This window comes from Dama dama, chromosome 29 (genome assembly GCF_033118175.1).
Source record: "Dama dama isolate Ldn47 chromosome 29, ASM3311817v1, whole genome shotgun sequence".
NCBI classification, from domain to species: Eukaryota; Metazoa; Chordata; class Mammalia; order Artiodactyla; family Cervidae; genus Dama; species Dama dama.
This window is the reverse complement of record NC_083709.1, coordinates 20,073,492-20,096,192: the sequence shown is the minus strand read 5'-3', so window position 1 is coordinate 20,096,192 and position 22,701 is coordinate 20,073,492. Positions and strand designations below refer to the sequence as shown.

At 44.9% G+C, this 22,701-nt stretch overlaps 2 protein-coding genes across 12 annotated transcripts in view; one reads left to right on the top strand and one right to left on the bottom strand.

The window, feature by feature from the left end:
• The window catches only part of NUGGC (nuclear GTPase, germinal center associated), a 54,449-nt gene extending 44,586 nt beyond the window's left edge, over window positions 1-9,863 (bottom strand). For 3 of the 11 annotated variants that reach the window (XM_061132873.1, XM_061132877.1, XM_061132876.1), the window contains exon 1: window positions 4,723-4,807. The gene's annotated coding sequence lies outside the window, so the exon portion shown is untranslated. Of the gene's footprint in view, window positions 1-4,722; window positions 4,854-9,506 lie in introns of those variants that run through there. The other 8 variants (XM_061132868.1, XM_061132865.1, XM_061132869.1 and 5 more) reach the window with 5 other exon arrangements.
• A 107-nt stretch (window positions 9,864-9,970) lies between these two features.
• Window positions 9,971-22,701, top strand: part of ELP3 (elongator acetyltransferase complex subunit 3) — a 120,010-nt gene continuing 107,279 nt past the window's right edge. The window contains exons 1-3 of the mRNA XM_061132971.1: window positions 9,971-10,073; window positions 17,488-17,587; window positions 21,349-21,487. Coding sequence (XP_060988954.1) covers window positions 10,055-10,073; window positions 17,488-17,587; window positions 21,349-21,487 — 258 coding nt within the window. The 5' untranslated portion in view covers window positions 9,971-10,054. The remainder of the gene's footprint in view (window positions 10,074-17,487; window positions 17,588-21,348; window positions 21,488-22,701) is intronic.

Below are 22,701 nucleotides of genomic sequence, written 5' to 3'. Positions count from 1 at the left end.
AAACTGTTTCTGCAGAGAAGCAGCTGAAAACGTCCACACGTCTGGCTCACGGGGGCAAGGTTTTGATGTGTGGTTTATTTCGCTTGTATTTCAACTGTGCGGTTAGCATTTAAGTTTTGATTTGAGTACTTATTTACATTCATGTGCAGAGAGCCCAAGAATAGCATCTTTTAAAAGGGACTCTGCATATTTAGCTAGATGTGGGAAGGCTGCACAGAACCAGTTTCCTGTCAAATAATTGTGACTTTTGACAGTTTTTCTTGCTTCTTTCACTCTCCCTTTCCTCTTTCTGTATTTGCTTACTCTCTTTTTTTTCTTAAGAGAACATAACAGAGGTGACCCCAAGGCGGTGGTCATTCCTGTCCTAGAAGAGCTTCCTAGAGTGGAATGAAATCATGTTCTTGAGCCCCTTCTACAGATGTGGACACTGAGGCCTGGAGAGGGGAAGGGGCCTGTCCAACGTCACAGTGAGTCCAAGTTCAGGGTTCTCCTCATTCCACCAAGAAACCTCTAACTGGTACTATTTAAACCATCTCTGGAGCTTCAGAGTGAGAGATGGAGAGAACAGGGCCCACAAATGACGGGGTCCCTTTCATGCATGAGGAGGCATTTGGGGAGTGAAGGCCGTTGAGTAAGAGGGAGAGTGGGAGCTGGATGAAACTGGGCTTAAGGACACCAACTGAAGCTACTGCCCTCAGAATAAAACAAGCCAGACTGTTGGGGGGGTTGGGGGTTCATGAGCATGCGTGATTGTGTGTGTGTTGGCGGGGGGGGGGGGGGGGCGTTGAGTAGTTCATTTATCTGCCTTCAGTCCATGGCCAGTGCAGAATTTAATGTGTTTATTAAGAATTACAGACGTCTAAGTCTCTTCTCCTTTAGTCTGAATCTTGTCCCACCCTCCCTTGCTTCACATCATTAACCTCTCCCGACACGATTCTTGTTTTCCTTTCATTTCCAGTCCCTGATCCTAGCCCCCAACCAAGGCAGCACTAATAGGAAAAATTAAAATACTTAAATTAGCAAAGTTCCTCGAAGGGGCATTTTGATCATTAACATTGGCTTCTTCCCTACTTTTAATAAATGTGGGAAGTGCTCAGTACATAGTGAGCACTGAGTAAATATTTGTTGAATGAAGTGTGTCTTTTAAACATATTCTTGGATGGTAAAATTAATAACGGCAGGAATTATATTCATTCACTCAGCAAATATTTGTTAAGTGTTTACTATGTGCCAGACACGGTTCTAGGTCCTGGGGACACATGAGGAAAGAAAATGGGCAAGGTGTCGGCCCACCCAGGGTTACGGTCCAGACTGTGAGGGATGCCATGGGAAAAGCACTCAGGATTTGGAGTCAGAATGCCTGGACTTGGGGATCCTGCTCTGGTACTTCAGTGTGACACTTAAAGCACTTAACCTCTCTGAGTCTCAGTTTATCCACATATAAGATGAGAATAGAAAAACACTTCACGTCCGGAGTTCATTGTGAGGGCTGTATGTGACATGGATGCAAAGCTGGTCTACAGACACTTAGATGCGCTCAGTCATGTCTGACTCTGCTTCAGTTCCATGAACTGTAGCCTGCCAGGCTCCTCTGTCCGTGTGATCTCCCAGGCAAGAGTCCTGGAGTGTGTTGCCATTTATTCTCCAGGGCCTCTTTCCGACCCAGGGATTGAACCTGCATCACCTGTGTCTCCTGCACCGACAGGCAGATTCTTTGCCACTGAGCCACCTGGGAAGCCCCACAGACACTTATGCACCTCTACAAACGGTATTGACTTTCAGACTATTTGGTGAAAATAGTTTAACAAGAAATCGGTACTAATATTTACCTGGGCAAAGTCACCTTATTTGGGCAGGGGGAACAGCTGCCACCATAACTGATAAACTGACCCCCATTCTTTTTTTTTTTTTTTTTAAGTCTTTTTTTTTTTTTTTTCCAGTGGGTTTTGTCATACATTGATATGAATCAGCCATGGATTTACATGTATTCCCAATCCCGATCCCCCCTCCCACCTCCCTCTCCACCCGATTCCTCTGGGTCTTCCCATTGCACCAGGCCGGAGCACTTGTCTTGTGCATCCCACCTGGGCTGGTGATCTGTTTCACCATAGATAGTATACATGCTGTTCTTTTGAAATATCCCACCCTCACATTCTCCCACAAAGTTCAAAAGTCTGTTCTGTATTTCTGTGTCTCTTTTTCTGTTCTGCATATAGGGTTATCGTTATCACCTTTCTAAATTCCATATACATGTGTCAGTATGCTGTAATGTTCTTTATCTTTCTGGCTTACTTCACTCTGTATAAGGGGCTCCAGCTTCATCCATCTCATTAGGACTGGTTCAAATGAATTCTTTTTAATGGCTGAGTAATATTCCATGGTGTATATGTACCACAGCTTCCTTATCCATTCATCCGCTGATGGGCATCTAGGTTGCTTCCATGTCCTGGCTATTATAAACAGTGCTGCGATGAACATTGGGGTGCACGTGTCTCTTTCAGATCTGGTTTCCTCAGTGTGTATGCCCAGAAGTGGGATTGCTGGGTCATATGGCAGTTCTATTTCCAGTTTTTTAAGAAATCTCCACACTGTTTTCCATAGCGGCTGTACTAGTTTGCATTCCCACCAACAGTGTAAGAGGGTTCCCTTTTCTCCACACCCTCTCCAGCATTTATTGCTTGTAGACTTTTGGATAGCAGCCATCCTGACTGGTGTGTAATGGTACCTCATTGTGGTTTTGATTTGCATTTCTCTAATAATGAGTGATGTTGAGCATCTTTTCATGTGTTTGTTAGCCATCTGTATGTCTTCTTTGGAGAAATGTCTGTTTAGTTCTTTGGCCCATTTTTTGATTGCTGACCCCCATTCTTGTTTCCACTGACGAAGCATCTTCAGGGTTCTATGCCCTTGGGAGCATCGTGTCCCCTCCCATAGGGAGGTAATTGAGGAATGAAATAAGAACAAGGAGCAGATTCTTAAAAATGGAATGTTGTGGATTTATCCCCTCTCTTTTTATTTTTTATTTTTTCTCCTCTCTTTTTTTTTTTTTTTTTTAACACTTAAGTACTTTTGGTGTTGGCAGAAATTCCTAACCACTTTATTGGACATTGCACAGCTCTTCCAAACTGGGTACACTCCGAAGGGACAATTTAAACACAGTAGCTTAGAAGCAAAAGTGAAGCAAGGGCCATGAAACTCCCAGAGGAAAAGAGTTATGTTTTCAGCATTAATGCATCAGCTTCTGGGCAACATTAGAAGCATGGCTGCCAGAGGTAGATACAGTAGAGGAGGTAGGACTTTTTTTCAGTCCTTCTCCCCCAGGTGACTAGATAAGTAAAATAAGCAGATATTTTCATTACATACTTTATCAGATTTTACGGAAATGAACTTGAATCCTTTCATATTGCTCGCCCAAGCTTGCCAAAGTTAATGAGGCATAAGATGATGTTAATATTAAACTCAGTATTAGTTTTGTATTAATGTATTTAATATTAATGGTGCCTGGAATACATGTTTTCTTTGGGGAGGAAGCATTGATGACTTGCCTAAGATCACAGTGTTATAAAATTCAAACTAAGTCCCGATTCTCCAGATTTCTAGTTCACTGGCCTTTACATAGCCTTAAAATTCACTTAAGTAAAGTAAAAATCACTTTCCCTCAAGAAATAACTGACTTTAGGAAAATCACGAGAAGGAGAAGAGACGAGTCTTCCACACAGAAAAATTCCAAACAATTTCTGAAGATGCTTCACCCTGAAGGAAAGGGAACTTAATCCCCCACTCCTTGGGCATGGGCCTCACAGAGTAACTTCCTTCCAAGGGGGACAGGATGGAAAGAAGGGGGAAAAAAGAGTAGCTTTACAGTAGAGAAACTTGGCAAATACTCCCTCGGCCAGATGACCAAGGTCAACAACAAGTGTCATAAATCATCTTGATGATATGTATCTTTGATGTGACGGGATGGGAATGACCTTTAACTCTCTGATCTGCCACCCTAAACCCGCAACTTCTGTGAATCCTACAGAAGAGCTGACCAGGACTCCTCAAAACTGTCAAAGTCATCAAACACAAGATCACAGCCAAGAAGAGACATGATTCTCAATGTAATACATGTTCTGGATAGGATTCTTTTTTAAAAAAAAAAAAAATACCAAAAACATTTTGTATTGGGGTAGAGCCAACTAACAGTGTTGTGATGGTTTCAGGGGAACAGTGAAGGGACTCAGCCATACATATGCATGTATCCATTCTCTCCCAAATCCCCCACCCCTAGATAGGATTCTAAAACAGGAAAAAGACATTAGATAACAGCTAAGAAAATCGGAATGAAGGATAACCTTTAGGGTTCCCTGGTGGTCCAGACAGTAAAGAACCTGTCTGCCAATGCAGGAGACCCCAGTTCGATCCCTGGAGAAGGGAATGGCTACCCACTCCAGTATTCGTATCATGGACAGAGGAGCCTGGTGGGTTACAGTCCATGGGGTCTCAAGACACAACTGAGCGACTAACACATTCACTTTCTTTTCCTTTCACTCTTCTTCTTTTAGTTAAAATACTACTACAAATGTTGGTTCATTAATTATAAAAAATGTACCTTTACTAACGTAAGATGAGAGAAGAAGTTGGTTGTGAATTCTATGGAAACTACCATCATCTCCATTTTTCTCTATATTTTAATCAATCATAAGTTACAGCATAAATTGCATAAGAAAAACAACTTACCAGATGTCACTTTGCATGCTACAGCTCCAAGATTCCACAAAGACAGTGGCAACGTCTTTGCCTTGGTCGAGGTATGTGGAACCAGCTGGGGTAGAGAGTCCTTTGTGGCCACCGTCATAAAGCCACATTTACACAAGCAGAAGTGAAACTAATTTGCCATCAGCTATTTATGACAGTCTCCGCCCTCATAAATAGATACGTACTATTTGCGCCTTTCATTTAAACTTAAGTTGTATGTGAACCGGGGCACTCATATTTTTCTCTTTCCTACGCCTGCACGTTAGTCATTTTTCCTTCCCAAATGGATTGCAACCTCCACCCTGCAGTATCCTTTCCTTGAGGATGAGAGTTATTCTGATGGATCTGATTTAACATAAGCAGCAAGGAAAAATGCCGCAGTCCCAAGAGAGACGAAGTATGGGTTCCCCCCACCCCAAATAGGAGACAAGTGGGAGAGATGGATAATATGAGATGATGAAGATAAGCTGATTCTTGATACATAATGCTGAAATTCACCAAAACCAAATGACATTGGATCATGTGACTGTAGAAATGAATGTCATACAGTTTTAAATAACTCTTTCTGGAACTTAAATTTTACGTCCACATTTTTAAAAACAGAACATAAAAACAAGGATTTTTGAAATGCCACCCAGGAGAAGAAAGCAGAGCCTTTCCCTCCTTGCTATAACCCAAACAGTCACATCAAAGTCAGGGAGAAAATCTGTTTTCTTAACCTTCAGCTTCAGGTAGGGTTTGACCTTCAAAGACAGAGTCAATCATTACTAGGTTACCACTCAGTAACTGCAGGTATGTTTATAGTTCAAAGTGGGAAGGCAAAAAAAGGTCAGAAAGAATGTGGTCTTAAAAACTGCTTGCAACTCTTAGCAAGATGGTGTGCCTCATCCATTAGAAAACCATAGAAGTTCCAATATAGAGTTCAAAACAAAGAAAATCAACATGAACTACCATCTCTAGTGCTGGATTTCTTTGGGCTGAAATCATAACATATATTCATGTTCCGTGAGCTTAGCTCTCCCTCTACTGGCTGTTTCTCTGTTTCAATAGTCACCTGTATTCTTAACCAGAGGTACTGTTCAAGTGTGTGCATGCTATGTCTGACTCTTTGCAACCCCCGTGGACTGTATCCCCACCAGGTTCCTCTGTCCATGGGATTCTCCAGGCAAGAACACTGGAGTGGGTTGTCATTTTCTTCTCCAGGGCATTTTTCCCGTGCCAGAGATTGAACTCACATCGCCTGTGCCTCCTGAATTGGCAGGCAGGTTCTTTACCACTGAGCCACCAGGGAAGCCCCTAATAACTAAAATGAATTTCGGTCATTTTTAAAACTGGGTTCATTAAGGTGGCCTTTGGTACTGTTGGACACCTGAATGCTAGCTCCATTAGAAGTTTGGGCAAACTACCAAGCTGAATTTTCATTGAACTCACTAGAAACATTGAAGCAACTGAAAGAGAACTTCCACAGAGTCCCACCATCACACCCAAGCCTCCCTCAGGACATGTATCACTGGCTCTGCCTTCCAGCCTGGAAATAGATGAACTATGAATACGCCCCATTTATGGGAAAGAATGCTGGGAAAGACTGAGGGCAGGAGGAGAAGGGTGTGACAGAGAATGAGGTGCTTGGTTGTATCACTGACTCAACGGACATGAGTTTGAGCAAGCTCTGGGAGATGGTGAAGGACAGGGAAGCCTGGCGTGCTGCAGTCCGTAGGGTCGCAAAGTCAGACACGACTGAGTCACTGAACAGTGCCTATGCCCATCAAAAGCTAATCCTTTCTCTCGGGCACCAGATCCCATTCCTTCTGTCCAACCGCAGGACGAGGAAGACTACCTCTCCCTCTTCATTCATCAGATTTTCAGTATCCCCTGGATTATTCCCATAAGCATACAAACATGCTGTTACTTATTCCATTTTAACAAACGCTCCCTCTGACCCCGGCTTCCCTGCCAGCTGCTGTCCCATTTCTCTGTATTTTATGGCGAACCCCCTCAAGAGTTGTTTCTAAAGCTGCTGTCTCAAAGCTCTCTCCTTTTAATCATCAACCCACTCCAGTTAAGCCTTCACCTCTACCACTCTGTGAAACTGCTTGTGTCAGAGTCTCCGGTGACCCTAGTTAATGTTCAACCCTCCTCTTTGTTGACCCATCAATGGCATTTGATTCAGGGGAATCGCTCCCTCCTCAACCACACTCGCCTAGTTTCCTTCCTACCTCCTGGTTGCACCTCCTCAGCCTCCTTTCCTACTTACTCCTATTTCCTGGTGATAATAGAATACCCCAAAGCTTAATCTTTGGTCTCTTTTCTTTCTATCACACTCTTTTGTCTCACATCTGTATCACCCATATGCCCATCACCCTCATTTGGTACTTCCAGCCCCAATCTCTTTCATGTCTTACAGCTCACAAGGTATGCCAAACACAACATATCCAAATTAAGCCCCTATTCCCCCGAAACCCCACTCCACCTACAGTGTTCCCCAGTTCAGCTCATGACAGTTACATCCAGTCCCTCATCCAAATCCTTCCATGTCACCCTTGATGTTGATGCCTGTCTTTCTCCCACACTCCACATCTGGCCATCAGGAAGTCTTGCTGAAACCATTAAAGCAGATTCAGAATCTGAACATGTCTCACCACCCCCACTGCTTCCTCTCCTACTCAAGTCATAATCATCTCTGGTCTTGTTCAATGGTTCCCAAATTCTGCTGCACTTTGGGATCACCCAAGAATCTTAAAAAATACTAATGCCTGGCTGCCACCCCCTTGATATGTTGATTTAATTGGCACAGGGTGTGACCCTGGGCACTGGGATTTTTCACCCCTCTCTAGGTGATTCTCATGAGCATCAAAATTTGGGAATCCCTGGCATAGATGCAATAATAGCCACCTAACTGATCTCCCCACTTCTACACCTTCTCCCTACAATCCATTCTCAACACAACAAATAGACTTAAAAAGTTTTTTTATTCATCTATTTTTTGCTGCACTGGGTCTTTGTTGCCGCACACAGGTTTTCTCTAGTTGCGGTGAGCAGGGGCTTCTCTGTGTTGCCGCGAGCAGTCTTCTCATTGCGGAGCGTGGGCTCAGAGTTGTGGTGGATGGATTTAGTTGCCCCATGACATGTGGAATCTTCCCGGCCCAGAGATAGAACCTGTGTCCCCTGCATTGTCAGGATTCTTAGCCACTCAACCACCAGGGAAGGCCAGAGGTAATTTTAAATTATAAATTAGATTATAGCTCTGCTAAAAAGCTCTCCAGTGGCACTCCACGTGACTGAGAGTAAAAGGCAAAGGCTATATGCTGGCCTACAAGGTCTTACATGAGCTGCAGTGTCCCCCACCCCACCTCACCCCATCACTTCTCTGACCTCTGTTACACTTCACCTCACTCACTGCTCAAATGCCAGCTGCCTCCTTGCTTTCTATGAACACACCAGGGGTCTTCTCACCCTCGGACCTTTATTTGCTAGGTTTCCCCTCTATTTGAAAGACTCTTCCCCCAGATATCTGCATATCAAATATTAGCTCAAATATTGCATTCTCATTTATAATTTAAAATCTCTTTCTCTTGTGTGAGGCTAAAAAGTGATGAGGTAGAGGATGGTATCTTCAGATAAGGAAGACTGGGGAAAGGGCAGAGTTGGAGTAAAAGTGTAGTTCCTTTGGAGACATGTTAAGTTTCTGATACACATTACACACACAGACCTAACATAGTGTCAAGTAGGGGAGAAGCTGGGGCTGGACTTCAAACATGGGAACAGATGGTATTTAAAGCTTTGGTACTCTGGGGATCACTTTGGGGGAGACAATTTTAAGAAGCGACCCTCGTGGAATACCTATATTTTGAGAAGATATACAGGAGGATTGAGAAAAATTAGAAGAAAAACTAAGTTTTTCTTGGAGGGTCCTAGAAGACTTTCTAGGTAGCTAACTTAAGTCACTCGGTACTAGGATGACAATAAGGACAAACACATATTACTGAATTTGTCCTGATGGACAGTCAGAAAAACTGACCAGGAAGTGTCATGGTGAGGCCAAAGACTTGGAGTTATCTCAATTCTAGTGCAAAGTAAGGAATTGGAAGCAGCACCTATTCCTGTCTTCATGTGTTAATAAGAGGGTTCTTTCTTTTTTAAATTTATGTATTTATTTGGCTGTGCCAGGTCTTAGCTACAGCGTGCAGGGTCTTTTAGTCGCTACCTGAGAGATCTTTAACTGGAGTGGATGAACTCCTAGTTGCAGTATGTGGGATCTAGTTCCCAGACTAGGCATGGAACCTCAGCCCCGTGCATTGGGAGCACGGAGTCTTTAGCCGCTGGACCACCAGGTAAGTCCCAATCATTGCACGCCTGCATGCTCAAGTCGCCTCCGATTCTCTGCAAACCAACCCCCGCCCCCCCCCCCCCCCCCCCGCACCTTTCCCTGTAGACTGGGCCGCCAGGCTCCTCTGTCCATGGGATGTTCCAGGCAAGGACACTGGAGCCATTTCTTCCTCCAGGGGACCCTCCTGACCCAAGAATCTAACCCGGGTCTCCTACATCTCCTGCACTGGGAGGCAGGTTCTTTTACCAATGTTCCACCTGGGGAGTCCTGGCAGAATAAGAGGGGTTCTTAATTTCTGGTCTATGAATAAAGGAGATCATGGATGGGTTTCAGACCATGATCCCAGGTCCTGCCTCCAAACTCTACAAAGCTGTCCGCGTGTGGGTCTTTCTGGAGAAATCCAGAACTTTCATGACGGTTATTGATACTTCCCATTTACCTGAGCCCAGAGTGATCAACTGGCGTCGCAGTCTGGACCTCACAGCGTTACTTGACCGCTGCATGGTCTCTTCCAGGCTCTAGTCTCCTCCACACTGGCGGGCTCGTCATCGCTCTGTCCCCCCTCACATTCCCGCGGAACTAACTAACGCATGCTAGGCTCCTCCACCTTATTTAGACCCCATCCACATCCACCCTCTTGTGGCTCCCTGGCGCGGCCTCTGTCCATAAGCTCTGTCCGGTCGCTATACTGCTCAGGTCAAGGTTTCTAACGCCAGAGCTGCGGTGGCGTTCGGACGCAAGCATCCTACAGCCCTTTGAGCCCCGGCTGAATGGCCTCAGTAGCTCTACCCCGTCTCCCAGGGCCTCCGGGTGCCGCCGCAGGAAGGCGGGGCGGACCCTTGCACTCGTGGTCTTCTCGGGGCAGCTTTACGATATATTTCCGTCGTTTTACGACAGGACAGGGTTGCTTTGTGGCTGTCAATTTCCCCCGTGGTCCGAGTAGATCTCTACATTTTCAGGGGTGGCGGCTGCTACGACAGCGGAGAGATGAGGCAGAAGCGCAAAGGTGGGACAGGGAGAGGGGACGGGTGGTGGCAGGGAAGGGGCGAACCCGGGCCATCAGATTCTGAGGTCGGCTTTTCCCGCGGGAATCTGCTGCCTGCGTCTCCCCACCACCTGTGGTCAGTTTGTGAACTCTGTTCCTGCTACCGTGCTTTTTAAACCAGCCTGTCCTTATTCCTTTTTGGCCATCACTTGGTGTCTTTTGCATGAATGATAAGAAAAGCTCTATTCCAAGAAATTAACGTGATCGATGGATTTAACACGGTCTCGAACTCATAATTTGCTAAGATTTTACTACACATTTCACGTCCCTTTTGATTTGAGATTGTTTTAAAGTTCTAAATGTTTTTTTAAAAAGGAAAGAAAAACACCGAGTTATTTTTGGAGTCTGTGGGGCAATTAGGCAGTTATTCCCATTTGTACTACCTCCTGAGTTAGCGTGGGGTGATTTCATCTTGAGTTTTTCAACTGGATAGAGTCAAATTTCAAGTATTTTCTCGCAGGTTGTAGTGTTATCTCTGTAAACTCTTTTGAGAAGTCGGTCTAATAGTAATGATGGTTATGATAACCGTAGCTACCGTTTATTGAGCTTTTGCTAATAATTCTTAAGTCGGTATCATCTCCAAATTACAAATGAAGAAGCTGAGATTAAAAGAATTAAGTAACTTTCCTAGCCCAAAATTATATTTAGGAAGTAGAACCGAATTGGTTGGTCAGGCTGTCTCTACGAATCCCCCAAACAAACAAACAAAAAAGACTGTCCTTGATTACCATGCCTCTCGGCATCAGGTGCTCCAAGTATCCAAATTACCCTCAGTTGCTTTGTGGGCTCAAAGACTGCTTGCCCCTAATTAGTCAGTCATCTTCTCCCTCTAACTTGCTCCTCTAAAGGCCAGACAGCTTTACTTTTAATTTCATCTATCACCAAGCCCTGCTAGTTCTTACAGAAATTGCCTCTTGCAATAGTTTATTCCTCATTCTAGCCACCATTCCTCTAACCCACCTTCATTGAAGAACTAATATTCGAATAATAGACTTTCACATGTACATTATTTCACTTGGTTCTTGCACTGGTCTTGTGAAATGTGTATGCATTATCCCGATTTTGCCAACAAGGAAAAGGGAGCTCAGAAGGCATTGATCTTCCCATTACAACACAGCCAGTAGGATTTGGGAGCTGGGACTGAGTCTGTCATCCAAGTGTTCTGCTTTAAATCTTCTGTGTTTTTTTTTTAAACAAAGTTGCCTTTCAAGAGCCTTTTACTTAGTATGCAGATTATGTGTATTCTTTCATCTTCTGAATGGTTTTTTGTATCCTCATTTTCTCTAGTATATTTTGTATACAGTTGACCCTTGAACAACTCGGATTGGAGGCACTGCCCCCACCACCATTTAGTTGAAAATCCAAATACTGCTATCTCTGCCTCAAAAGCAAAAAATTGACCCAGGGGCAGTAAACTCACACAGTTTGGATAGGATTAAGACTCAAATCCTAGTTCTTTTGTTTCCACATATTGTGGTCGCTAATCAAACAAAAACTTTTTCCCACACTTAGTTAATTTAAGGATCTGAAAAATATAGGTACTGTATTTATTGGAAGAGAAAACCGCATATAAGTGGACACACACAGTTCAAGCCAGTGTTCAAGGATCAAGCTGTACTTATTTTCTTTCTTTTTTTTTTGTACTTATTTTCTTTAAGCACTGCTTTGATCTTTTTACTCCCAAACTTGAGAACATATAATTCTCCACTGTGTAATGCATCTTTTGTGGAGTAGCCAGTGTACCCTGTAATCTGATTTTACCCAACCCTGTCAGAAAGGCTCTATGCCACTTTGGCAGCACTCTTTCACATAAACGTGATTGTAATTCCTGTACCTGACATTGTTCCTTCTGCATTGCCCTCTGTTTTGCTTGTCCAAACCCTGCCCTTTCTCTAAGGATCTCTCTAATTTCCTCCATAAAGACTTTTCTTACTAATTTACTTCTCTAGATAATTTTCGATACACTGAAGAGTTGTCCAAATGTTTCTAAATACTGTGTTTTATTTATTTATTGTTACAAATTGAAGGTTTGTAACAACTCTATGTTGAGCAAGTCTGTCCTGCCCTATTGCCAACAGCATTTGCTGAGTTCCTGTCTCAGTCATGTTCTGGTAATTCCCACAGGATTTCAGACTTTTCCACTATCTCTCTGTGTGTTATGGTGCTCTGTGATCAGTGATCATTGATACTACTTTTGTAATTGTCTTGGGGTCCCACAAACTGCCACGTAAGATGACAAGCTTAATCAATAAATGATATATTCTGACTGCTCCGCCTGTTGGCCATTCCCCCATCTGCATCCCTCTCCTCGGGCCTCAATGAGGACTGATATAATGCTACTGAATTAGGCCAGTTAGTAACCCTACAACAGCCTTTAAGGGTTCAGGTATTAATAAAAGGCAGGGTCATACATCTTTCACTTTAAATTAATAGCCGAAAATGATTAAGCTTAGTGAGGAAGGCCCATTGAAAACTGAGATAAACTGAGTGCTAACTAAACAGCCAAGGTGTGAATGCAAAGGGAAAGTTCTTGAAGGAATTTGAAAATGATATTCTACTGAACTCATGAATGATAAGGAAACAAACCAGCCTTATTGCTGATATGGAGAAGGTTTTGGGATGTGCATGGATCAACCAGCCACGGCATTCCCTTAAGCCCAAGCCTAACCTAAGACAGGGCCCTAACTCTAATTCTGTGAGGGCTGAGAGGTGAGGAAACTGCAGAAGAAAGGTTTGAAGCTAGCAGAGGTCGACTTCATGAAGTTTAAGGAAGTCATCTCTACAGCATCAAGAGCAGAGCAGCAAGTTATCCAGAAGATCTAGCTCAGATAATTCATGAAGATGGCTGTGCTAAACAACAGATTTTCAGTGTAGACAGAACAGGCTTCTGTTGGAAGAAGAAGCCACCGGGACTTTCGTAGCTAGAGAGGAGAGGTCAGTGCCTGGCTTGAGAGCGTCACAGGGCAGGATGAGTCTTGTGGCTCAGCTGGTAAAGAATCCGCCTGCAATGCGGGACACCTGGGTTCCCTCCCTGGGCTGGGAAGATCCCCTGAAGAAGGGAAAGGCTACCCATTACAGTAATCTAGCCTAGACAATTCCATGAGCTATATAGTTCGTGGGGTCACAAAGAATCGGACACAACTGAGCGACTTTCACATCACAGTGCAGCTGGTCTGCTGGCTCCGTGATAAAGAACCCGCCTGCCAATGCAGGAGACGTGGGTTTGGTCCCTGAGTCGGGAAGATCCCCTGGAGAAGGAAATGGCAACCCACTCCACTATTGTTGCCTGGGAAATCCCACGGACAGATGAGCCTGGTGGGCTACAGTCCATTGGGTTTCAAAAGAGTAGGATACAAGTTGGTGGCTGAACAATAGCAAAATGCTCATTTACCGTTCGGAATTATGCTAAATCTACTCTGCCTGTGCTCTGTAAATGGAACAACGTGTGGATAAACAGCACACCTGTTTACAACATGGCTTACTGATATTTTATGCCCACTGTTGAGAGCAGAGCCCTTTAAAGTATCACTGCTCATTGTCGATGTACCTAGTCACCCACGCACTCTGGTGGAGATGTATGAGATTAGTGTTTTCATCCCTGCTCACACAGCATCCATTGCACATTCTCATCCAGGAGTCATTTCAACTTTCAAGTCTTATTATTTAAGAAATCCATGTAGGCTATAACTGCCATAGCTAGTGATTCCTCTGATGGACCTGGGCAAAGTCAGCTGAAAACCTGGAAAGGATTCACCATCCTCGGTGCGATTAAAATCATTTGTGATTCATGGGAAGAGGTTAAAAAAAAAAAGCTAATAGGAGTTTGGAAGAAGTTGCTTCCACCTCTCATGATGACTTTGAGGAATTCAAGACGTCAGTGGAGGAAGTCCCTGCAGATGTGGTGGAAACAGCAGGAGAACTAGAAGTGGAGCCTGAAGATGTGACTGAATTGCTTCACTGTCATGATAAAACTTTAATGGATGAGGAGTTTCCTCTCGTGGGTGAGCAGAGAAACTGGTTTGTTTAGACAGAATCTGCTCCTGGTGAAGATGCTGTGAAGGTTGTTGAAATTACAATAAAAGCTTTAGAATATTAAACTTATTTGAGAAAGCAGCAGCAGGGTTTGAGGTGATCAACTCCAGTTTTGAAAGAACTTCTACCGTGGGTAAAATGCCACCAAACAGCATTGCATGCACAGAGAAGTTGTTCATGAAAGGAAGAGTCAGGGCATGCAGCAAACTTTCAGTCTTGTCCTGTTTTAAGAGATTTCCACAGCCGCCCCAGACTTCAGCATCCACCACCCTGAGCAGTTGGCAGCTTTCAACATCGAGGCAAAACTCAACACCAGTAAAAAGAGTATATTTGCTGAAGGCTCAGATGGTAGCTCAGCTAGTAAAGAATCCGCCTGCAGTGAGGGAGACTTGGGTTTGATCCCTGGGTCGGGAAGATCCCTTGGAGGAGGAAATGGCAACCCACTCCAGTATTCTTGCCTGAGAAATGTCATGGACAGAGGAGCCTGGCGGGGTACAGTCCATGGGCTAGCAAAAAGTCAGATACAGCTGAGCAACTGAGCACACACGTAGTCCTTGTGACTATTAAGTCCCCATAAGCAATAGGTTTTGGGGTTTCGCAGGTGACTCGGGGGTGAAGAATCTGCCTGTAGGTTGAAGGTTGCTATTGCGGGATGTGTCCACAAGGCGGCAGCACTTTTTCATGCCTCACTCCTGTTACTAAGGTAAGCAGCGTGCATGCTAAGTCGCTGCAGCAGTGTCTGACTCTGCGACCCCACGGAAGGTAGCCCGCCAGGTTTCTCTGCCCATGGGGCTCTCCAGGCAAGTATACTGAAGTGGGTTGCCATTTCCTCCTCCAGAGGATCTTTCCCACCCAGGGATCGAACCTGGGTCTCCTGCAGCTTCTGCATTTCAGGGGGATTTCTTTATCGCTGAGCCAGCGGGGAGGCTTGGGGAAATCCCTGTTCTCTCCTTGTAAACTAGAATGCTGTGTAGCGCTAGTGGTTAAGAACCTGCCTGCCAATGCTAAGAGACATAAGAGACTTGGGTTCAGTTCCTGTGTCGGGAAGATCTTGTGGAGGAGGAAATGGCAACCCACTCCAGTATTTTCGCTTGTGAAATCCCATAGACGGAGGAGCCTGGCGGGCTACAGTCCATGGGCTAGCAAAAAGTCAGATACAGCTGGGCAGCTGAGCGCACACGTAGCCTTTATGAACATTGAGTGCCTGGAAGCAATAATTTTGGGGTTTCCCAAGTGGATCAGTGGTAAAGAATCTGCCTGTAGGTTGAAGGTTGCAATTGCGGGATGTGTCCACAAGGCGGCAGCACTTTCCCATGCCTCACTCTTGTTTCTAAGGTAAGCCGCGTGCATGCTAAGTCCCTTCTGTCGTGTCTGACTCTCTGCGACCCCACGGAAGGTAGCCCGCCAGGTTCCTTTGTGCCTAGGGTTCTCCAGGCACGTATACTGCGTGTGTTGCCATTTCCTTCTCCAGAGGATCTTCCCAACCCAGGGATTGAACCCGGGTCTCCTGCAGCTTATGCATTGCAGGAGGATTCTTTAGCAGGGAGACTTGGGGAAATTTCTCTTCTCTTTGTAAATTAGAGTGTCCTGTGGCGCTAGCGGTAAAGAACCTGCCTGCCAGTGCTAGGAGACATAAGAGACAAGGGCTTGATCCCTGGGTGGGGAAGATCCCCTGGAGGAGGGCATGGCAACCCACTCCACTATTCTTGCCTGGGAAATCCCATGGACAGACCAGGCTACAGTCCATGGGGTCACAAAGAATTGGACAGGATTGAGGTGTCTTAGCACGCACACCCATGCCAGAAGAAGCCACCCAGAGCTTGTGTCTCATTTATTTAAGGCATAATGCTATTGCACACTCAGCAGACTATAGTACATTGTAAACGTAACTTGTATATGCACTGGGAAGCCAGAATATTCGTGTGACGTACTTTATTGTAGTATGCCCTTTTTTGTGGTCGTCTGGAACCAAACTGCATGAGGTCTGCCTGTACTTTTTTTTATCACCTGAAGCCCCCTTTTCCCTCCAGATAAATTCTTATGCAGAACTTCAGTATATAAACAGATAGAAGTGAAGCTGCTTGGGTTGAAATGGGGAAAGAGACCTTCCCTCTGCCCCCACCCCCACTTCACCTTCCTTACCACCAGCCCTGTCTGTTACGTGGCCCCTTGGGCACCTCTGTAGAATACTAAAGGGCCGAGTTACATGGTTTAGAAAGCGTTAGCCTCTGATTATAGATGGACTTCTCTCAAATTGTTTATGGGAGCTGTGTCTCAGGAAATTAGAGGTGGCTTGGCACAGTGAGAAAAAGCATGTAAGTTGTGAGGGAAAGACCTGAATTTGAGTCTTAACCATGTCATTTACAATGATGTCTTAACTTGCCTTAATTACTCACATCTGTGAAATGGGGAAGCAGTGCCCACCTTCCAGTGTTGTCGTGAGGTGTCAGTTGAGATCAGGTAAACGTGGGGCCGTGGCGCTCTGGTCTGATGATCTCTCTGATGATGTCGTTATCTTTAGGCATCAGCTTGCTCTGCAGGCAGGAAGTGTGCTTGCTAGCAGCTCCTGAGCTGAAATCTCACAGCTTTTACCACTGGACAGGGACTGGTGTTTTTTTGCCTTGAGTAAAAGAGCTCAGATTGGCCCCCTCCTGAGTAGGTGCCCATCCCTGAACCAGGCAAGTGTATTTGCAGGCAAGGGGTGGGTCATGCCATGTCAGCTTCTGCTGTTGCCTCTTATGAGAGAAGGATGGCCTCATTTGCCAGGAGAAGGTTGCAGTGCTGTTCAGACTGAATCTTGGGGATGCATTAAGGTCCCTAGGCAAGTATAGACTGACCCCTGCCTTTGTGTTTCAAAATAGTACTACACTGCTGTGTAATTCTGCTTCTGGCGACCCCTGGGTTTGAGTTTCAGCTTCACCCCTTGGTAACATTTTTATGGGACAGGCAGAGATTCTTGTTCCATCCACCTCACTTTCTTCTGAGAATCAAATGAAATAAAGCATCTAAACGTAATTAAAAATCTGGAGATGAAGGGAAGCTGTTTTGACTACTTTGGTCCTTTCCTGTGTAATTAGGTTCTTTTCCTTCCTGCTTGTCCCTGCTCCTCGTGTATGTGCTTCTAGAGTGAACTCTTCCCATATGGAGGTGAAGTCAGGCTTGTTTTTAAATTAAACGTATAAGATACATGGCCAAATTGTAAACAATAAAAGTTCACTGTCTGGTAAACTTGAGCTATTACTTCAGCATGATGGGAATGATTTTGGAAGGAAAACTGCTAGTAAATACGAAAACGTTTACTGAATAATGTGACTTTTTACATGGTCAAATATTATCTTTCCAGGAGACCTCAGCCCTGCTCAGCTAATGATGCTGACCATAGGAGATGTTATTAAACAGCTAATTGAAGCTCATGAACAGGGAAAAGACATCGATCTAAATAAGTAAGTGGAGGGACTTCCGTGGTGGTCCAGTGGTTAAGACTTGGCCTTCCAAGGTGGGGGGTGTGGGTTTGATCCCTGGTCAAGGAGCTGGAATCTCACATGCCTCAGGGCCAAAAAAAAACCAAAAACATAAAAGCAATGTTGTAACAAACATTCAAACAAACAATTGTTTGTTTGTTGTTGTAACAAACATTCAATAAAGACTTTAAAAATGGTCCACATTCCCCAAAAAATCTAAAAAATAAGTAAGTGGATCTATAGAAAAAAGGTAATCTTCTTCTTTGGAAGTATTAATAGATCTCTTTCATGCATGTGATTATCAAATACTACTGGTTCTATCTCGTGTTTCATGTTTTAATTGAGAATTTAGTTTTCTGCCCTGCCCTGTTGGTTATTTATGGCAAAATTGCCTCAGAGCCTAATATTACTAGCAGCTTCTAACATTTCTTGGGCACTTAACCATAGTCAGGTCACTGTTAGTAGTACACTGTACGTATTAGCCCAGCTGATCCTGTCAAACACTGTCTGAGGTCAGTACTTACCTCACTGGACAGATGGGTCCCCCAAGACAGAGAAGGTTACATAATTTTTCCGAGAGTGAATAACTGGCAGTTGGCAGAGCTGAGATTTGGAATCAGACCGTCTGTCTCCAGAGCCCACGGTCTGTCCTTCTGTCCATCTCACTTCACATCCTGCCTCTCGTTCCTGTCCCTCCTCTGTCCAGAGGAGGGGGTAGCTGGCTCCCAGGAAGACCCTCTCTTTGGGCCTTTTGAGGTCATCCAGCCCTTCCCCGCTTCAGAACCTCCTGGACACGTCCATCCACTTCCTCTCCACAGTCAAGTTCAGCTTGGACTTGGCTGCATCATCAAATAAGAGTGATCTCTCCTCCCTGTGTCTGTTTATCCACTGTTTACAGATCTGCTCTAGTGATCTGCTCCCCCATCCCCAGGTCATCAGTGGTCTAGTCAGTATGCACATGACGTTTCTCTAGACCCTGTCTAGAAAAAATATGTTGTACCCTTTCTTTGGGGCATTGTGCTTAATAAACATTGGCTAAAGAAATCAATACTCTTTTTTACTATGGAGACATTATATTTTATTGATTTTTCTACCATGTGTTTGATTTTTTTCACCTATTTTTTTGTTGGCTGTACCATATTTATACAAATCTTTTGTTTCTCGTGAACATTTCTATGTCTTATATATTTTTGTCATTCTCTTTAATTTAGCACATCTAAAGCTAGGTGGGGAAACAGTGGAAACAGTGGCTGACTTTATTTTTTTTGGACTCTAAAATCACTGTGGATAGTGATTGCAGCCATGAAATTAAAAGATGCTTACTCCTTGGAAGGAAAGTTATGACCAACCTAGATGGCATATTAAAAAGCAGAGACATTATTTTGTCAACAAAGGTCTGTCTAGTCAAGGCTATGGTTTTTCCAGTAGTCATGGATGGATGTGAAAGTTGGACTATAAAGAACTGTGGTGTTGGAGAAGACGCTTGAGAGTCCCTTGGACTGCAAGGAGATCCAACCAGTCCATCCTAAAGGAAATCAGTCCTGGGTATTCATTGGAAGAACTGATGTTGAAGCTGAAACTCCAGTACTTTGGCCACCTGATGCGAAGAGCTGACTCATTTGAAAAGACCCTGATGTTGGGAAAGATTGAAGGCAGGAGGAGAAGAATGACAGAGGATGAGATGGTTAAATGGCATCACCGACTCAATGGACACGAGTTTGGGTGAACTCTGGGAGTTGGTGATGGACAGGGAGGCCTGGCATGCTGCGGTTCATGGGGTCGCAAAGAGTCGGACACAACTGAGCTAAAGTTAGGATCTTCCTTAAACACAGCTGGTACTCAGATGGCCTCTTTGCCAGATTGTTTTAACCCTCACCCAGGCTTGAAACTCTAGTGTCACCTTTGAATCTTTTTCCTTGGGTTCAATTCGGGTCAAAATTTTGCCTCCTCTGTCTTCATTATAACCGTCTTCCATGTTCACTACCAACTTCCTCTTCCGTTCCTTTTTATTTTTTTCTTTCTTCTTCCAGTTTTGTTGATACAGTTGACATGTAGCACTGTTTTAAGTTGAAGAGACACAGTATGGTGATTCAACCTACACATTATGAGATGAGTGCAGTAAGTTTAGTGAACATCCACCCTCACATACTGATATAAAATTAAAGAATAGAAAAAAAAAATTCTTCTTCCCTTGTGATGAGAACTTCCAGGATTTACTCTCTTAACAATTTTCTTTTTTGTTATAATGTATATACCTTTAAAGTTATTATTTTGCAATGGCGTATAGCCAGTTAACAGTGCTGTGATAGTTTCAGGAGGACAGCAAAGGTACTCAGCCATACGTATCCATGTATCCATTCTCCCCCAGACTCCCCTCCCATCTGTGAAGCCTCTGTTTTTCTGTATCCATTTTCCATGAACATCTCCCCAGCACACACTGAGTTCATGGCTTGAGCCCTGTAAGCATTCACGGTGGGGTGTGTGTTCTATTACGTATGTTTTTATTATTCACAGACTTATTTTTGTGCGTGCCTGTTTGCCTTATACTTTTCCTGACGTCCCAGGTACTTAGGTAGTCTCTTGTACCTTTTAGGAACTCAGTAAACATTTGTTTAAAGGATTTGAACACCTCATAGTATTTCTCGATGGATTAAAGTGACTATGGGATTTGGCTAGCAGCCACAAAGAAAAGAAAAGTTGGTACAGTTATAGAAGAAAACAAGGAACAATTTTTCTTCTACAATTATAGAAGAAAACTAATTCGGATAAAGGTTATTTTGGGGGGTGTGGATAGGGTTACAGTCAGGAAGGCACACAGGTGTCTTCTGAAATGGTGATCATGTTCTTTTTCTTGGAATGTGGTTACAAGAGTGATTGTTTTATAATTGTTAAAGTATTTGTTCTGTTTTTTACGTAATATTTAGTATTAGAAAAATATTTTAAATGCTTTATAAAATATATGTTGGAGTGGCCATTAAGTTCGTTTGGGTTTTTCCGTAACATCTCACAGAAAAACCCAAATGAACTTTTTGGCCAACCCAATACTTTATTTCCTGTTTGGTTCTACATAGCTTTGCTTTCAGTTGTTTTGCTTTTTGGCCTGAGACCATGGTTTGCCACCAGTCATGACTATTCCCACACCTCCACCCACCCCCAAGACATTTGCAACATCTGGAGACAGTTTTGGCTGTTACAACACAGAGAGAGGTGCCCGTAGAGGCCACGTGCGTGTCTGACCATCCCAGAGTGAGCTGAGCCGGCCCCACGAGAGGGCTGGCCTCGTCCCAGATGCACTGAGCTGAGCCGGCCCCGTGAGAGGGCTGGCCTCGTCCCAAATGCAGTGATCTGAGCCGGCCCCACGAGAGGGCTGGCCTCATCCCAAATGCAGTGATCTGAGCCGGCCCCACGAGAGGGCTGGCCTCATCCCAGATGCAGTGAGTGGGGCGGAAGCTGAGCGGGGGTCGCGTCTGACACCGGAGCACCACCATGAGCGAGACCTCAGCTGTGTCACTGTCCTGGGCCCCGTCCCCTGGTCATCTGGCTTTCTCCCTGGTACTCCAGAGAGCAAGAAGTCATGAATTTTCTCCTGTTTCCCTGACAGTCGCAAGCGTTAGAGCCACTGTTGTCTCTGGTGAGGGGATGCAGGAGTCACGAGAATTGGTGACATGGTTTATAGGTTATTCTTCTGGTAGCTTGTCCTTGGAACATTGTAACCTCGATCATGCTGGCTGCTCTCCTTTCAGGGTGAAGACCAGGACAGCTGCCAAATACGGGCTGTCGGCGCAGCCCCGCCTGGTGGACATCATCGCCGCAGTCCCGCCTCAGTATCGGAAGGTCTTGGTCCCCAAGCTCAAGGCGAAACCCATCAGGACTGCCAGTGGGGTGAGTGATCGAATCATCACGTATTGACTGTGTATCTGTTGGGCCACAGATCCCTCCACGTAGTGAGGTGGAGGTGGGCGATTTGAATTCATAAAATCCCCCTGTAGTGGTGTGTGCTGGAGTGGAGACGCGTGTAGGATGCTCGGAGAGCACCAGGGGAAGAGAGTCACTTCGAGGAAAAGATGGTGTTTTGATTTTTAGTGTCTTTAAAAATGGGGCTTCCCAGGTGGCTCAGTGGTAAAGAATCCGCCTGCCAACGCAGGAGACACGGGTTCAATCCCTGGGTTGGGAAGATCCCCTGGAGGAGGAAATGGCAACCCACTCCAATATTCTTGCCTGGAGAATCCCATGGACAGAGGAGCCTGGTGGGCTCCAGTCCATGGGGTCGCAAAAGAGTCAGATGCGACTGAGCACGCACTCACGGGGCATAGGGTGGTGAGGGGGAGGGGGTCTATAAAAGTAGAGACTGAAACTTGGTGACACCAGAAGATGATAAATATTGTTGGCCACCTTAAGCTCGTGGCTTATAACATACTTAGAAAGGGTATTTTGAAACGTTAACTGACAGTACAAAGTCATTATGTTAATACGTATGGTAACTGTGAACCAGTTGACACCATTCAGGAGGGTGTGCAGAAGACAGATGTCCCTGCAGTACAAGGAGCTAGGAAGGACCCAGGAGGAGCAGGTGTGGCCCCAGGCTGGCACAGAAGTGGTGCCCGTGTCAGCGGAGAAGAGCAAGTGCAGAGAGTCGTGGGAGCCAGGGGCAGGAATTAAGGCACAGATGATGTGAGAGGTGTGTGTGGGGGGAAACCACAGGTCTACCAGGCTCACCAGGGCTGGGCTTCACTATGGAAAGCAGCAGGACTTTCACGGGGTGAAGTGTTAGTGTGGCATCTGCTTGTCAAAGATCTGAAATGTCCTGCAAGTGAAGTGAAAGTCGCTCAGTCGTGTCCGACTCTTTGTGACCCCATGGGCTATACAGTCTGTGAAATTCTCCAGGTCAGAATACTGGAGTGGGTAGCTGTTCCTTTCTCCAGGGGATCTCCCCGACCCAGGGATTGAACCCAGGTCTCCTGCATTGCAGGCAGATTCTTTACCCGCTGAGCCATCGGGAAAGCCCAGGTGTCCCACGAAGAAGCCAGATAGGAGGAAACTAAAAGATTTTTGAGAAGGGGAGTGATGGGAACCAGAGAGATTTTCAAAAAATTAAT